The 18,739-nt window shown below is 37.9% G+C and overlaps 1 protein-coding gene and 2 pseudogenes across 1 annotated transcript; all 3 read left to right on the forward strand.

Annotated features, from left to right (window-relative positions):
- Window positions 1-6,275: 6,275 nt before the first annotated feature.
- Window positions 6,276-8,900, forward strand: LOC107803630 (L-type lectin-domain containing receptor kinase IX.1-like). The gene has a single exon (XM_016627398.2). The coding sequence runs from the start codon at window positions 6,511-6,513 to the stop codon at window positions 8,632-8,634; it is 2,124 nt and encodes a 707-aa protein (XP_016482884.2). The 5' UTR covers window positions 6,276-6,510; the 3' UTR covers window positions 8,635-8,900.
- A 3,171-nt stretch (window positions 8,901-12,071) lies between these two features.
- Window positions 12,072-12,919, forward strand: LOC142181291 (seed lectin-like; annotated as a pseudogene).
- Window positions 12,920-12,944: 25 nt separating this feature from the next.
- LOC107803617 (L-type lectin-domain containing receptor kinase IX.1-like) lies at window positions 12,945-13,974 on the forward strand (annotated as a pseudogene).
- Window positions 13,975-18,739: the final 4,765 nt, after the last annotated feature.

Here is an 18,739-nt window from a genome sequence, read left to right on the forward strand (position 1 = left end):
AACCTCCCTCTAGAGGTGAGTGTGGTATATTCACTACCACTAGCATGTTCATATTCTTCCAATAATGAATATGTATCATAAATCAAATGTTGTCACATTCACATCATGAATGGATCATAATCATCTATATGTGCTTTACAAAATCTCATGTCAAATCGATGACAAATATTACTTTCACAGAGTGAACGATTATTTTGAGAATCCTTATCATTCTCATTACCACAATGAGACGATTATAATTTCGTCTATTGTCACGTCCACATCCATTGATACCTTTATGGTAATAATTTTGTCTTCTTTCAGACGTATCATATATTGCTATCACATTCTTTTAAGGGAATGAGAATGAAGCAAATTCAATGGGACGAGTTTTTACTTCTTTGCCCACAATCATACATGAATTTGATCATGGCAAGATAGAGAAATTTTACCACTTCGAGTGGTTATAATTTCTTACAAACTCTATTCGAGTTATAATCAAAGTTTATTGTCTTTGCTAGTATTTAAAATTAAATTATAGAATTCAAGAATTTAAAAGAGAGAAATAAAATAAAATAAAATACTTACGTTAAATCCAGAATTTAATCATGAAGGAAGTTTATGGAATAATTGACAATCATTATGCTCAATCCCAAAGCTTCTACTCAATAGGTTAGAGTCTCATGCTGATAACGTTAAATAAAAAAATTAAATAAGAACAACAATATTGCAAAGAAAAAGAGAGTAATTCTTATTGAATTTTGGGATAAATTACAATAGAATAGAACCCTTTATTTATAGGGAGAGGGTGACTTAGCCACCAAGTAATGAACCCTAGAATATCTCTAAATATAGACATTTCTCATAAATAAAATTCTATTTATAACATTTTTTAAATTTCAATCAAATTTATGTGCAAACTCTAGCTTAGTATCTGATCCCGATTTGGTCTCCGGTGCAATCAAAATCTGCAAGTATTTGGCACCATTAGGGCCGTACACTTTAATAGTGCTTTCTGAAAAGACCATTTTCGGTGCAGAAAATTATGGAGATGACGAGGATCCAAATATAAAAAAAAAGGTGTTTTTTTCCCTCTTGCCTAACGAATATAGCAGGATTTATAGTGCTTGTGGAAAGCGTTCGGAATAACTTTTTTTAAAAAAACAAACATTAAGAAAACTTATTTATTAGAGGACATAAATCCTAACTTAGGGGTTGTTTGCTTACGTATGGGATAACTATTTCGAAATAAAATATGAAATTATTTTATCTCGCATTTGACAAAAAGTGAGATTATCTACCCCATATAAAAATAGAGATAATCGCTTTTATGTATTCTTTTCTATCACATGCTGATAACCAAACAATCCCTTAAAGCTTAGATGAGGGGCGAACAGTTTCACTCCTTTTTTTCGCTAATAAAGATACGAATATATTAAAATTTAAATAATAATATTATTACAAAGTGAAACCATTCGTGCTACAGTAGTGTTTGAATGGTCCTTATTGGAAGCAATTAAAACAAAGGGTGGGGAGACATAAATGTATTGGACTCCACTACAATTGGCCTTCAGAAGGAGTTAAGGTCATGCTATGTTTAGCCAGTGCGTCTGCTACACCATTTGCCTCCCGGTAGATATGATCAATTGTGATTGTTTGCAATTGGCGTAGTAGTAGCCTGCAATCAAACATAAGATGTGAGTAAGCATCATTCCCATTATGGATCATGGAGATGAGTACATGGGAGTCTGTTTCAATCTATAAGGGAAGAAAGATTAAGTCTTTAGCAATCTGGAGACCTAAGAGTAGGGGCGCGTAGTTCAGCTTCTAAAACAGTAGAGCAGATAATTGGCATCACTACAAGAAAACAAGGTTATGACGACAAATGTCGCTGTTGATCGCATAAATGTCACAAAATCGTTAAATGACATTTATTTTACATATAAAATAACTGTCGGAAATTTTCCGACATTTAAATTAGTGTCGGCGAATAATTAGTGAATATTTATGAAACCACATCTTCCATAATAATCGAACTTCGCATCATATTTACCGGAAAACGTAACATCAAAAGGGGCAATTGATCGGCTAGAAGAGGCCTTCATTGAAACAGATCGTCACCCAGGTTTCACAACCTATGTCACTGATCTATAAATCAAAACTTGTTGAACTTGTAACTGGTTAAAACATAGACGAATGAAAAGATAAATAATATAATACTCCTCTCTTGAGAAAAAAAAGGACAGCTTAGAAGTTGACAATAACCCTAAAATTCATAATACCTTGTTGATGTCCTTTCCCAATTCCATATTTTCTTGACTTTGCAGATGGAAATCTGGACTTTCCCTTGGAATCCAAGAATCATCATGAGAAAGGGTTGAGGAAAGGTAAGAGGCGGTTAGGGTTTTGAGAGAAAAGAGTTAAAGTGAGGTCTTAGTTAAGAGTTCCTGATTTATTTTTCAGTAATAGTCTTAAAATATCCTTAATATCTGTCTATCAAGCTTAAGTTACATGCAGTAAAATTTTCTTTTTAGTTCTAAATGTCACTAAATTCTTCTTTATTGTGATTTATAATCAAAAGTCTGTCATTATTGTTTTTTACACTATTCTGTCATCATCGTTAAATGACAATACTTTAAATCACTTTTTCGTCGACATTTACTATCACTAATTAAATATATAGAATGACTTATTTTCTTCTATAAAGAAAGATTTAGCAATTAAAAAAAATAATAAATTTTCCAACATTATATGTAATATTGGTAGTTATCTACTAATAATATGATATTTAAATAATAGTCATAATTTTTTGATATTTTGCATCAAATGTCTTTGTTTTTACGAAATTTCTATATCAAATGTCATTATTATTACGACATTTTTGTATCAAATATCATTGTTTTTACGATATTTTTGTATTAAATGTCGTTGTTTTTATGACATTATTTCATAAATGTCATTAAGTAATTTTTTCCCTGACATTTGTCTTAAATGTCACTAAATAAATGTCGCCATATCCTAACTTTCTTGTAGTGCATAGTGAATCCTCTCATCCATTGTCCACGATGGTTACTGATGATTCCTCTAGCAGAAGCGCGTCGCGTTCAAGGATTGAAGGAACCGTCAGTGTTAAGTTTGAAGAAGGGAGTGGCCAGGGGGTGCCATTTGATGTGTTGGACATGGGGTAGGAGGAGTTGTTGGTGGGATGGGAAATAGGAAGTAAAATTTGATAACGTGGAATAAGATAGTTGGGGGGTGCAATGGGTGGTGTAGGTTGTTAAAAAGGTTCTCATTTCTGATTTTTCAAATATGCGAAAGGATAAAAGGAACCAGGAGCGATGCAGAAACATTAATACCTTGATAGGTAAAAGATTCCCGTGGGGTGGCGCAATGAAGTTTTAACCGGGCTGGGAAATGAATAGTCGGTGTGGGGATATTGAAGAATGACCAAATGTGGTGCACATTTGGGCAATGGAAGAATATGTGTGACATTATTTCTGGGAGTGGACAGGAAAAGCAGTTTGGTGTTGGAATAATGTTAATGTTGGCTAGATAGGATGCTGTGGGGAGACGTTGTAGTAGAAGAAGCCAAAGGAAAGTTTTGAGTTTTGGGAAAATGTTTAACTTCCAAATTCGGTGTAAGTCCGGTGTGGCCGGTTGGTCAGGGAAGGCGTTGAGGAGATAGAGGTTATATGCCGATGTAGTAGAGAAGCCTTTGTGGGAGAAAAAACCCAGGATAGGGTATCGTTGCAGTGATTGGATTGGGGAAAGTATGTATTATGGATTAGGTGTATTCTCAAAGGTAAGTTCTATAAAGCGGTGGTTAGACCGACCATGATATATAGGGCAGAGTGTTGGCCTGTTAAGATCTCACATATCCAAAAGATGAAAGTAACTGAAATGAGAATGTTGAGGTGGATGTGCGGGCACATCAGGATGGACAAGATTAGAAATGATATTCGGGAGAAGGTGCACGTGTCTCCCATTGATGACAAGATGCGAGAAGCGCGGCTCAGATGGTTCGGGCATGTAATGAGGAGAAGCCCAGATGCTCTAGTGAGGAGGTGTGGGCGGCTGGTTGTGGAGGGCACGAGAAGAGGTAGAGGACGGCCTAAGAAGTATTGGGGAGAAGTGTTCAGGCAGGATATGGCGAGACTTCAGATTTCCGAGGACATGACACTTGATAGAAATTTGTGGAGGTCGAGTATTGCAGTTGTAGGCTAGGAGCTAGTTGAGTCTTGCGTTACTTTGTTCCATTGTGAGCCTAGTCTGGTAAGGTTTTAATCAAAAATTACTAGGGGCATTGTCGTGTCTTAATATTTCCTCTTTTCGGTGCTAGATCTATTTACTAGCCATCATTTCTGCCTTGTATTTTTCTTATGCATTTTAGGTTCCTATTTTTCCTATGATCTCTATGGTGAAACTAATATTCTTTCCCTTTTGTTTTTCTTGTTTTTCTTATTATCTTGAGCCGAGGGTCTTTCGGAAACAGCCTCTCTACCCCTTTGGGGCAGGGGTAAGGTCTGCGTACATACTACCCTCCCCAAACCCCACTTGTGGGATTTTCCTGAGTTGTTGTTGTTGTTGTTGTTGTTGTGTAGAATGGTTGAGGGCAATTGAAATGAGATTGAGGAGGTATTCCATTGGCGTTGGGGAAGCAGTGTATTTACCGTTAGGGATGATTCTGAAGAAGTTAGTGGACCTTGGATAAGGCTACGAAGAGAATAGTGATTTGGTAGACAGATGTCATTCCATACATTGATTAGTGATCCATTACCTATCTGCCATCTGAAAGCTCGTGTGGAGAGGGTGTAGCCTTTAATTAGGGATTTCCATATGAAGGAAGCGCCGGTTTTTGCTATGAGGTGCTGGTGAGTGATGATATTTGGCTCGCAAGATATGAGCCCAGAGGGTATGTGGATTTTGGTGAAAACACCAAGCTAGGCCTGCAAGGAGTGCCATATTTTTGCCTATAATTTTTTGAATACCCAGGCCGCCTTGTCTTTTTGGTAGTGTAACTTGATGCCAGTTGACTAAATATAGGCGTTTCTTTTCAGTAGTAGTACCCCAAAAGAAGTTTCACTCATTTACAATTGAAGAGTTGATTCTTACAAGATCATATACTGATAACTATCCAGAAATATATTAAACTAAATCTAATAGCATAATTAAATGAGGGTATTCCTCTTTTACAATGTGAGCTTTCAGAAAAGGATCTAACAATAAGCTACTGTTTGGAAAAAGATTTGGTTGAAACTTGAAAAAATAATTTTTGAAGTTGTGTTAAAAAATAATTTTTGAAAGTTGAAGTTGTATTTGAACATGCATTTTATTTGAAAAAAAAGTTTAAGTTTTGTGAGTGGAAGAAAAAATTCACCTAAAAAATATCTTAAATCAATTTTTCAAAACTCGAAAAAAAAATTGGCTAAATATAGGGGACCATTATACTGATTCCGGATTGTCATCCCGGTCCCAAACACATTATTTTGACCATGCGTGTTGCTCAATCACGCAGAGATTGATATCCACATCAGACAAAATATGGCACGTAATTTATTATTACAAAAAAATTTATTTTTTCGACAGAAACTATTATTTTTTTTAAAAAAAAAAAACCCTGAAATTCACTCCATTTTCTCTTTCCTCCTCCCTCTTCATCTTTTTCATTTCTTTCTCTTCCACCCAACCCCCATCGCCGCTACCCTCCAGCCTCCACCAATTGTTTCTCTTTCAAGAAACTGTGTGTTTAGCTTGAGGATTACTAAAACTCAATAAGCAATTTATGATTTAGACACAAGAGACTCGTTTGGGTAAAATTATAAAAGAAGCATTGCAAGCGACACTTGTCTTTCAAATTTTGAAGAAAAAAATGATGTTTAAGACTCAAAGCAATTGATATTTTGTCCACCTTGGCTATCAAGTTGACACGTATAAATGGTACATTTTGATAACTATAAGTGTCTGGATGAAATTCTATAGAGTATAGGGACCGAAATGACAAACCAAAACAAGTATAAAAGTCTACGAGGCTATTCAGCCAAAAAAAATTCAAAAACTGATCATACTCCATAAACAAATAATGTTTTCAATTTTTTTTAAAAAAGGTAGCCAAAATCTATGGTCAAACGGGAGCTTAAGACCAATGTATTTGTACAAAATGGAAGTCTTTATGCCAACGGTCAACTAATTACACTTTTTGACTGTCTTCAGCGCGGACAATTTCAATCTCTTTTGTCTAGATTAGTTACAAACCATTTTTTTTAGTAATTTAAATTTAAGAACTTTCTCTAAGAAGCAAGTGGAGTCAAATATAAGGACATTTCAACTATCCCGTGTACAAAAATTTAATACTCCCAGCTTTCATATGAGCTGTTGGGCATGAAAATATTTTAATTATATGTTCGTAAGACTTGACCAAGTCATTTCTCTGCGCTTAGAAAAGATAAGAAAATGTCAGCAATTTGCAGTAGGCATATAGATATGATCATTTTCAGTTGTCTAACATTAATCTGATAAACATATCATCCAACTATGGTTGTTTTTGCCTCTTTATCTGCTCTCAAATACTACCTTGTTTTTCTTCTTATCATAATCCCTTTTGTCACTTCATTATCCTTCAATTTTGACAGTTTTAATCCCAATGGTCAGAATGTAACATATGAGGAAGATGCTTTTTCAGCAAATGGAGTAATTCAACTCACCAAAAACCAGCTTGATCGTGGTTCAGGCGTCAGCATAGGTCGAGCCACATATTTCAAGACACTGCATCTTTGGGACAAGGCCTCTGGAAATCTTACAGATTTCACGACTCACTTCTCCTTTAGCATCAATTCACAGGGCAGAACAGCTTATGGTGATGGTCTTGCCTTCTTCCTCGCGCCTGCAGGTTCAAGAATTCCTGAAAACACAACCATAGGTGGCAGCCTTGGCCTTACAATTGATACTCAGCAACTTAATACATCGAATAATCATTTTGTTGCTGTGGAGTTTGACACCTTTAAGAACTGGTATGATCCACAGGGTGATCATGTAGGTATCGATATCAACTCTATGCAATCTGTTGTTAATTCGACCTGGCTTAGTAGCATTCCAAATGGTAATAGAACTGATGCCTGGATTAGCTATAACTCAACCTCGAAAAATCTTAGTGTTGTCTTCACTGGTTTCAGAGCTAATTCCACTGTCACTGTCCAGCAAAGCCTTTCTCACAATCTTGATCTGAGGGAATATTTGCCAGAACGGGTCACTTTTGGCTTCACAGGTGCAACAGGAGGCCTCTTTGCATTACAAAGCATCTCCTCTTGGAATTTTACTTCTTCTTTAGAAATTAATGACAATATAACAGATCCAGGGGTAGCCTTACCAATCCCAAAGCCAGAGGAGACTCCAAGCAAAAGTAAGTTAGGACTTGTGATTGGATTGGTTTCTGGTGGTTGTGTTTTGGTTGCAGTATCTGTTTTGGTGTTGTTTGTATTTTGGAGAAAGAGGAAGTTGAGAGAAGATGAAGATGCAGATGATGATGATAGCTTTGATAGTTCCATGGCTGATGAATTTGAAAGAAGTACAGGACCGAAGAAGTTCCTCTACGGTGAGTTGGCTAGATGTACAAATAACTTTGCGCAGGAAGAGAAGCTTGGGGAAGGTGGATTCGGGGGTGTTTATAAAGGATATCTCAAGGAACCCAATTCCTATGTTGCTGTTAAAAGGGTTTCAAGGGGGTCAAGGCAAGGAATAAAAGAGTTCGCATCAGAAGTGAGGATCATTAGCCGGTTAAGACATAGACATTTGGTGCAACTCATTGGCTGGTGCCAGGAGAAAAGAGAACTTCTACTTGTTTATGAGTTTATGCCTAATGGAAGTCTTGATTTCCATCTTTTCAAGGGAAAAAGCCATTTGACATGGCCAATAAGATACAAGATTGCTCAAGGCTTGGCCTCGGCCTTGCTATATCTACACGAAGAATGGGAGCAATGTGTGGTGCACAGGGACATAAAGTCAAGCAATATTATGTTGGATTCTAATTTCAATGCCAAACTTGGGGATTTTGGTTTAGCTAGACTAGTTGACCATGAAAAGGGATCCCAAACAACAGTTTTGGCAGGTACAATGGGCTACATGGCCCCCGAATGTGCCACCACTGGGAAAGCTAGCAAGGAAACAGATGTCTATAGCTTTGGTATCGTCGCCTTAGAAATAGCTTGTGGAAGAAGACCTATTGACCGTAAAGCTGAATCAGAACGTCAAGTAAACATTGTTGAGTGGGTTTGGAGCCTTTATAGGATGGGAAATCTTAACGAAGCAGCTGATCCTAAACTCTCATTAGAGTTCAATGAAATGGAGATGAAGCACTTGTTAATTGTTGGTTTATGGTGTGCTCATCCAGATAGCAATTGTAGGCCTTCTATTAGGCAAGCAATTCATGTTCTTAATTTTGAAGCTCCATTGCCCACCCTCCCTCCAAACATGCCTGTTCCAACATATTGCAGTCCATCACAACATTTATCAAGTGCTTCATTTTCATCACCATATGACACCAACGGATCTCGGATTACTGAAATACAGTATTCAGTGAACAGAGACTACACTGATTCTTCAAATAACACAGCAGCTTCCGCAACATCTTCACCTTCAGCATCACTTCTATTCTCACGTTGATATTGTCTTATAAGGATATTTGTCTATAAAACCTTGCATTCAATCTTTCACTAGCTGTCTCCAACTTTTGCTCTTCTTACTCTTTATTGTTTCTCTTTTTATGAATGTAAAATTGAATGAATCAACAATTCTTGTTCAAAGTTTCCATTAAAAAGTGAAAATACTATGTTCTTAAAGAAATGTCTCACTTGCGATCAATGGATGTATTCTAACTTTGATTAGAAGTTGAATTGGAGGGAGGAAAGAATCTTTCATTAATTTTTCCTTCATTTTAAACTGATCCACTTTAGAAGAATTTTGAACTGAGCTTGTACTAAGTATATTATTCACCAAAATGTTGATAGACATGGACTGTAGCTTAATTGCAGTCTGGACAGGCCAAGATATTTGATTTCTCTACTTGTGTACTCTATCATTTATTTCCTCGCTCGCCGATAGAATAGATTTAATGAGTAATAACATTAAGTATTTGAAAAAAGTGGAATCCTTTAACAGCAGGAGAGAATTGAAAGACACAGTGACAAAGTTCAGCAAAATGGGAAAGATGACTTGAATGAAGAGACAAAATCTCTAGCTGGGAAAGGCTCCTAATGCTCTCAGGCAATTGAACTGATTTCGACCGAGATATATCTCTCAGATGTGGAAAATTTGCAAAATCAGAGAATATATGGCCCAGAAATCTGGTTCATTGAAAGGCCTAAATAAACGGGGCTAGAATGCTGACTGCAACATTCTACACTGAAGCCACTCAGTTAATTACTTTCAGTGTCAATTCAGTCGGAGCTAAAAATCATGAAATATCAGGAAACAGACCACTTATCTTATTTCCAACCTAAAACAAGATATACCAAAATGATGTCACGTCTCCAAAAGCATCGGGTATGTCACTTTGCAGATTGTAATTATGCTGAAGCTCTACATGAGTAAGTCTGCTACTGAATTAAACACCCAAGTATATACTGAAGAAGGCGACAGATAATGAAGGACATATCAAGGCTAGAAAAGGGATGCCAAAGAATTGGCTGAGGAAAATGGAGAAGCAAGAGAACAAATTGGTTGCTTTTTTTGAGATCAACATTATAAGTCAGGTCAAGGCATCTCAATGAAGGAAGATAGATCCAATCAAGCTAGAGAAATTGCAACTGTGAAAGGTTCCGAATCTGATGAGTAATCAGACCAGAGAAATTAGCATAAGAAAGATTAAGATACTTTTAACTTGACGTGATGAAGAGAGTCTGCCATAATCGTCTACAAGTATGTCTTTCAGATGAAGTAGAGCTTGTCTTTCTTTATCCATGCACTTGAAACTTGAAATTTTTTAATAATATAAATATAAAAACTGTAAGTTTTGGGACCTATAACATTATTAGTCTAAACCAACAACAACAACAAACGTAGTGAGACTCTACTTGGAGCGGGTAAGATGTACGCAGACCTTACTCCTACCTTGTGAAGGTAGATAGGTTATTTAAGATAAGACACTCGGCACAATAGAATATGAGAAAGAAGCAATAACAGCAAGCAGTACTTTTTTAGTCTAAACCAAATGCTTTAATTAATGGTCTTATCATTTAGCCGGCCATGAGTTAAAACAATGTAAAAAGCATACAAAATAGAAGTCTTTAATATGTCAATGGTCAACTACTTTTGCTTTTTGACTGTTGTCGGGACTGAAACAAGTCAAGTGAACAATTTCCATCTCTTCTATCTAAAGACTAGAATAGGTTAAACATTTCTTAGGTCTACATATTTTTCAACCTGGTCTTTGATAGTCTATTTTTTTCTTTTCAGGACAGTGAATAGTAGTACTTTAATTTACATTAATTTGTTGTACCGAAACAAAATTTAAGAACTGCAAATTCTGAACATTTCTAGCATTTCAAGAGTGGTGGTATTCTCCACCTTAACGATTTGTTTAGCTTCCATTTTCTTGTTGTATTTTTTAGACAGAGACAACATCTAATTGCTGCATTGCATAGTTCAGAGTGGAATTAGATTGGAGGGAATGTCTTAATTTTTATCTTTATAAGCTTCTTAAAAGGGAACAAAACAGAACCTTCTCAAATAAAAGGGAACGGAATGTGAGATTCCGACTGCCACAACAGTATAAGTTCAACATACAAACTGTACTAGCAATTATCACTAAATGTAGGTTCTGCTAAAACATGTAATCTTACTGTATTCCTCCCACTGAAGTTCAAAATTTCTCATTTCCTTTGGAGTAAATTAGGAAAGGTGTGGGGGTAGTGGGGTAAGTCAATTATAATTCACCTGTGAAAAGAAAGGGAATAAATAATGCTTCTTGCTTCCTGTAAGAGGGAAAGAAAGTCAGTGTTAGGACCTTTTCAACTACCCTGTGTTTAAAAATTTACTAGCTTTGATATGATCTGTTTGAAATGAATACATCTCAATAAATTTATGGATGCAAAACTTGACGAAATCATTAGTTTTGCACTTGAAAAGATGAGAAAATGAGAAGGATCTACCATAGGCATATAGATAGATGATTATCTTCAGTTGTCTAAAAAACTGTAATAAATATTATGTCCAACTATGGGTGCTTTTGCATATCTATTTGCTCTCAAATTCCTTATCTTTCCCCTTATGGTAATCCCTTTTGCCACTTCACAGTCCTTCAGTTTTAATCACTTTACTTCCAATATTGATCAAAATATTACAACAAACCCAGTGTAATCATACAAGTGGGGTCTGGGGAGGGTAGTGTGTACGCAGACCTTACTCCTATCTTTAAGAAGGCAGAGACTGTTTCTGGAAGACCCTCGGCTTAGGAAAAATAAAAGGAAAGGAAACAACAAGCACACCAATTAGAAAATCGAAACAAAAATACAAAACTAAATACACTAGGTACTGCAATCAGAAAGCTGATACGAAAGCAACAACAAGTAATCACAGAAGTCAAGAGACACAAAAATACATAAATAACACTAAATCATGTAACTAAAGCTACTGTTACAAACAAGGACAACGCTCGGCTACCTTTCCTAACCATTCACCTTTTATTTTTAACCTCCACACCTTCCTATCCATGTTCATGTCCTCAGTAAGCTAGAGCAACACCATATCTTGCCTAATCACCTCTCCCCACTACTTCTTCGGCCTACCTCTACCTCTCCTTAGGCCCTCTAGGGCCAACCTCTCATACCTCCTCACCGGAGCATATGTGCCTCTCTTCTTCATATGCCCGAACCATCTAAGTCTCGCCTCCCGCATCTTGTTCTCCACAGAGGTCATGTCCATCTTGTCCCGAATAACTTCATTTCTAATTCTATCCAACCTGGTATGCCCGCACATCCATCTCAACATCCTCATTTCAGCCACCTTCATCTTTTGGACAAGGGAGTTCTTGATTGGCCAACACTCCACCCCATACAACATAGTCGGTCTAACCACGGCTCTGTAGAACTTACCTTTAAGTTATGATGGCACATGATGCTTATCCGGAAAATGGTGCAATTCAACTTACCACGTACTTGCTCAATCGTGATATAAATTCTAGCATAGGTCGAGCCACATATTCGAAACCACTGCATTTTTGGGACAAGGCCTCTGGAAATGTCACAGATTTCACTAATCACTTCTCCTGTAGCATCAATTCATAGGGAAGAACAAGTTATAGTGATGGTCTTGCCTTCTTCCTTGCACCTGCAGGTTCAAGAATTCTTTATGACAGTGCAGGTGACAACCTTGGCCTTTCTACGATAAGTCAGCAACTGAATACATCGAATAATCATTTTGTTGCATGGAGTTTGACACCTTTCAGAATGTCGAGTACGACCCTATGGATGATCACGTAGGTATTAATATCAAGTCTATGCAATCTGTTGTTAATGTAACCTGGTTTAGTAGCATTCCAGCTGGTAAGAAAACTGATGTCTGGATTAACTATAATTCAACATCAGAAAATCTTACTGTTGTCTTCACTGGTTTCAAAGATAATTCTACTGTCACTGTCATGCAGAGCCTATCTTACAATCTTGATCTGAGGGAATATTTGCCAGAATGGGTCACTTTTGGCTTCACAGGTGCAACAAGAGACTTCTTTGCAGTAAGAAGTATCTGTTCTTGGAATTTTTCTGCTTCTTTAGAAGATAATGACAGCTACAGATCCATGGGTAGACCTACCAAACCCCAAGCCAAAGCATGCACAAAGAAAAAACAAGTTAAGACTTGTGGTTGGATTAGTTTCTGGCGGTTGTCTTTTAGTTGCAGTATGTATCTTGATGTGATTTGTATTTTGGAGAAAGAAAAAGGTGATAGAAGGTGAAGGTAATGATATCTTTAATGGTTAAATGACTGTTGAATTTGAAAGAAGCACAGGACCAAAAAATTTCCGTTATATTGAGTTGGCTAGATGTACGAATAACTTTGTGCAGGAAAAAAGTTCGGGGAGGGTGGATTAGGGGATGTTTATAAAGGACAGCTCAGGGAATTGAATTCCTATATTGCTGTTAAGAGGGTTTCAAGGGAGTCAAAGCAAGGAATAAAAGAATATGCATCAGAAGTGAGGATCATCAGCCGGTAAAGACAGACATCTGGTGCAACTCATTGGCTGGTGCCATGAGAAAAGAGAACTTCTACTTGTCTATGAATTTATGCCTAATGGGAGCTTAGATTCCTTTCTTTTCAAAGGAAAACGCCATTTGACATGACCACTATACAAGATTGCTCAAGGCTTGGCATCTGGATTGCTATATCCACACGAAGGATGAAAATAATATGTGCTGCATAGGGGCATAAAGTCAAGTAATGTTGTGTTGGATTCCAACTTCAATGCCAAACTTGGGGATTTTGGGTTAGCTAGACTGGTTGACCATGAAAAGGGATCCCAAACAACAGTTTTGGCTGGTACTATGGGCTACATGGCCCCCGAATGTCACATCACTGGCAAAGCTAGCAAGGAAGCATATGTCTATAGTTTTGGTGTTGTAGCATTAGAAAAAGCTAGTGGAAGAAAACCTATTGAGACATTGTTAATTGGGTTTGGAGACTTTATGGGATGGGAAATTTTCATGAAGCAGTTGACCCTAAACTATCATCAGAGTTCAATGAGCAGGAGATGGAGCACTTGCTAATTTTGGCTTATGGTGTGCTCATCCGGAAAGCAATTGCAGGCCTTCTTTTAGGCAAGCAATTCATGTCCTTAATTTTGAAGCTCCATTGCCCGTGCTCCCTCCAAACATGCTTGTGCCAACATATTGCTATCCTTCACAACTTCTATATTATCAAAATGTTGTACTAATTAAACTATTATATTATGTTATTTATCAAAATGTTGATAGACATGATCAGTATTTTAATTGCAGTCTGGACAGGAGATGAAATTTGATGACATAGATATATACAAACACTGGAATCCTCTAAAACTAACTATATTTGAAAACCAATCAAATAAAAACCTGCTTAATCAATTGGCTAGTACACATTGTAGAGTATCTACTCCGAAGTCTTAACATGGATATATCTGTCTCTTCCTATCTTTTGCAGCTATGTCTTGAGAATGGATAGGAACAACATCCAAGTCTGGAGCAAGTCTGAGGATCCAAAATAAACACTTGTAATCTTGGCCTCTCAGTTCCTGCCGTTTATTTTATTAGCTACCAAGCAAAGAGAAGAAAATCTGCCCCATTAACAGGATAGCGAGGAAAGAATAACACGTATAGATACCAAATAGACACAATTGATTCGGTAGACAAGTGAGACAAATCAAGTACTCTATTGATATATTGTGACACTCTCTCCCTTTTAGTCCATCCCGTAAAGATTGACATACTTTTATATTTGGAAACTATTTAACATTGATCCTTATTTTACTCTTACTGGTATCGCTTGTTCGCACCCCACATGATATAAAAAACTGATTGATTTATTTCAAAGCGAAAGTAATTTTGGCACAAGTCACTTGTTCATTTATTGCTTTAGTCTCTCACCTATGCACGTACACCGAATTTCATCAGAAGCACGCCAAGGAGAGAAAAATCAGGAGTAATAAATACCAAAAAGTTATAAAGGAACTGAAATCATGTTACCATTTCACACCATGTTGGTAAGCAGGCTTTTCCCAATGTTACAGTAACCTGGCCACAGTCTTGACGAGTTTGCTACCACTTCAAGCAAGAAAACTGAGGACAGAGATTTCTAAAAGGTGGTGGTCTCTACTTCTTTTGGTATTTCAGTGAACGAGCAGAACCTGTGCTCTGATACCAGTTGTTGGGAATAAACCCCTTGCCAAAATAATATTCACGGTAATAAAGCGGAATAATAATGTAGCACCGAGATACGGTAATTAACAAGAATAAAAGAGTAACAATGACACCAAGATTTTTACGTGGAAAACCCTTCTGAATAAGGGAAAAAAAACCACGACCCCGAGAGGAGCAACTGATATCACTATAGTAAGGAATTTTACACTTTGTAGGTCGGAGATAAATACTCCAAAGACCACTACAACACTCAAAAGAAATAACCCTCTTTTGATATTCCCACCTCACTACAATATCGCTCACTCTCTATTTTCCTCACAGACTATTTTCTTATACCTTGTCTGTGAAACCTCACTCTTTCTTTCTCTCTTTGTTGGTGTGAAGAAATGAGAGTTGAAGCTCTCCTTTTATAGCCAAAGCTTCACCCTCTAAAGCCTACAATATTTGACAATTTACACACATTTTTCACAATTCAACAAAGTTGGCTACCAAACCAAAGAAATTCAACAAAGTTGGCTACCAACCAAACCAAGTCAACAAGGTTGGCTACCAAACCAAAGAAAACTCTTATTAGGCACATGCCTAATACTTCTTCAATGAGATGGACATCATCAATCTCCCCTCCAGTCTCATTCATCCAGAGGAGGTAGCACTGTCTTCTAGTTTGAATGCATGCCGACAAGTTCTTTGCATAGCTCGAACTTGTTCCTTGGTACCACCTTGGTCAGCATATCTGCGGGATTCTCACTTGTAGAAATCTTCAAGACTTTTAGAGATTCATCATCTACCATTTCTCGAATCCAATGATATCTCACATCAATGTGTTTGGTCCTTGCATGGTACATAGAGTTCTTGCTAAGGTCTATTGCACTTTGACTGTCACAATAGACGACATACTCCTTCTGATGCAATCCAAGCTCTTGAAGGAATCGCTTGAGCCATATCATCTCCTTGCCAGTTTCTGTAGCAGCAATGTACTCTGCTTCAGTTGTTGAAAGTGCAACGCACTTTTGCAACTTAGACTGCCATGATATAGCTCCCCTGAAAATGTAAACAAATATCCAGTACTGGATTTTCTGTTGTCAATGTCACCTGCCATATCAGCATCTGTATAGCCCTTCAAGATTGGATCAGATCCTCCAAAGCACAAACAATCTCCCGTGGTACCTCTCAGGTACCTGAGTATCCACTTGACTGCTTCCCAATGTTCCTTTCCAGGATTTTCAAGAAACCTGCTGACAACACCAACTGCGTGAGCAATATCAGGTCTAGTACATACCATTGCATACATCAAGCTTCCGACTGCTGAAGAATAAGGAACTTTAGCCATGTTCCCTTTCTCTTCCACTGTTGTAGGACACATCTTTTTACTCAACTTTAGATGACCAGCAAGAGGTGTACTGACTGGCTTAGCATTCTTCATGTTGAAGCGTTCTAGTACACGTTCAATGTACTTCTCCTGAGATAGCCACAACTTTCTACTTGTTCTCTCTCGAACTATCTTCATCCCTAGAATTTGTTGTGCTGGGCCCAAGTCCTTCATATCAAATGACTTGGACAGATCTCCTTTCAACTTTGCTATCAACCCCTTATCTTTTCCTACAATTAACATGTCATCCACATACAACAACAATATAATAAAGTTATTCTCAGAAAATCTTTTGAAGTATACACATGGATCAGAATAGGTCTTTAGGTATGTTTGACTTTTCATGAATGAATCAAACTTCATGTACCACTGCCTTGGTGCTTGCTTCAATCCATAAAGACTCTTATTCAATTTGCACACCATGTGTTTCTTTCCAGCTACTTCAAATCCTTCTGGTTGCTCCATATAAATCTCCTCTTCCAAATCTCCATGAAGAAATGCAGTTTTCACATCCAACTGCTCCACTTCAAGATCTAGGCTAGCTGCTAAGCTCAAAATTGTTCGAATAGAAATCATTTTAACAACGGGGGAGAAAATTTCGTCAAAATCAATACCTTTCTTCTGTTCGAAGCCTTTAACCACCAATCGAGCTTTGTATCTGACCAGCTTGCCATCTCCATCTTTCTTGAGTTTAAAGACCCATTTGCATTTGAGTGGTCTTTTACCCTTTGGAAGTTCAACCAGCTTGTATGTGCCATTTTTCTGGAGAGATTCCATCTCTTCTTGCATAGCTTTCATCCACTGGTTCTTTTCTGGATGGGACAACACCTCCTTAAGACTTTCTGGCTCCCCCTCATCACTGATGAGGACATACTCTGTGGAAGGGTACCTGCGTGACTCTACCCTTGGCCTCTCTGATCTCCTCAGAGGTTGAGGTTGTTCTTCTCTCTGAGTGGGGTGCTCCACTTCCTCGACACCTTCATCAAGTTGCTCCCCCTGCTCAATAACCTCACCAGGTTGCTCCCCCTGCTCGGCAACCTCGCCGGTCGTACTTTCTGCACTTGTGGGATTGTTAGAAGTAGAAGGAATAGTAACAAAGTTAGGAATTATACCATTCTTCGCCTTTTCTGACATATCAGCAGCAGTTCTAACTTCACTTTCTCGGAAGACTACATCTCTACTTCTGATGACCTTCTTCTTTACAGGATCCCACAGTCTGTACCCGAACTCTTCATCTCCATATCCGATAAATATGCAGGGAATAGATTTATCATCCAGCTTTGTTCTCTGCTCTTTTGGTACATGTGCAAAAGCTCTGCAACCGAACACCTTCAGATGCGAGTAGGACACCTCCTTGTTGGTCCAGACTCTCTCTGGGATTTCAAACGCCAACGGAACTGATGGACTCCTATTGATCAGGTAACAGGCTGTCTGAACTGCTTCACCCCAGAATGACTTTGGCAGTTTAGCCATTCTGAGCATGCTTCTCACCTTCTCCACAATGGTGCGGTTCATCCTCTCGGCTACGCCATTGTGCTGTGGGGTTCTAGGAACTGTCTTTTCATGTCTGATCCCATGACTTGAACAATACTCTTCAAATTCCCTTGAAGTGTACTCACCTCCATTGTCACTTCGGAGACGCTTTAGCTTTCGACCCGTCTCCCTTTCTACTAGAGCATGAAACTTCTGGAAAACTTGAAACACCTGATCTTTGGTTTTCAAAATATAAACCCATAATTTTCGTGAAGCATCATCAATAAAAGTAACAAAATATTTGTTACCGCCCATTGATTCAATTTCCATTGGGCCGCAAACATCAGAATATACTAAATCAAGTATATTCAATTTTCTTTCAGACGATGTCTGAAATGAGACTCTATGCTGCTTACCAAATAAACAGTAGTCACAAGGTTTTACAGTTGTACCTTTGGCATAAGAAATGAGTGATTTCTTGGCAAGAATCTGCAATCCCTTCTCGCTCATATGACCCATTCTTTTGTGCCATAAATCTACAGAAATCTCATCTTGTGCCGCGTTCAATTCACCTTGGCATATTTCTGCATTTGTCCTGTACAACGTGCCACGAGCAACTCCCTTTGCAATCACCAATGATCCCTTAGTGAGTCTCCACTTTTGATTTGCAAAATAACTCTCGTATCCATCTCGGTCTAAAGCAATTCCCGAGATCAAGTTCATCCGCAAATCAGGTACATGCCGCACATCCTTTAGAACCAATGTGCATCCGACATTTGTCTTGATACAAATGTCACCAATCCCCGCAATCTTTGAGTAACTTGTGTTACCCATTTTCACTGTGCCGAAATCACCTGCTACATATCTGCAAAAAAGATCTCTTACCGGTGTGGCATGGTGAGATGCCGCTGTGTCAACCACCCATTCCGACTCTGAACCTGACAGGTGCATGCATTCCTCTTCCTCATTTATAAAGAGGACAACATTATCATTATTTTGCACCATGGCGGCTGTGTTGTCGTCATTCTTCTGGCCACTGGTT

Source organism: Nicotiana tabacum, chromosome 5 (assembly GCF_000715075.1).
Source record: "Nicotiana tabacum cultivar K326 chromosome 5, ASM71507v2, whole genome shotgun sequence".
Classification (NCBI taxonomy): domain Eukaryota; kingdom Viridiplantae; phylum Streptophyta; class Magnoliopsida; order Solanales; family Solanaceae; genus Nicotiana; species Nicotiana tabacum.

Coding starts and splice junctions, on each gene's coding strand:
- LOC107803630 (XM_016627398.2), top strand. CDS start 6,511: ATGGTTGTTTTTGCCTCTTTATCTGCTCTCAAATACTACCTTGTTTTT.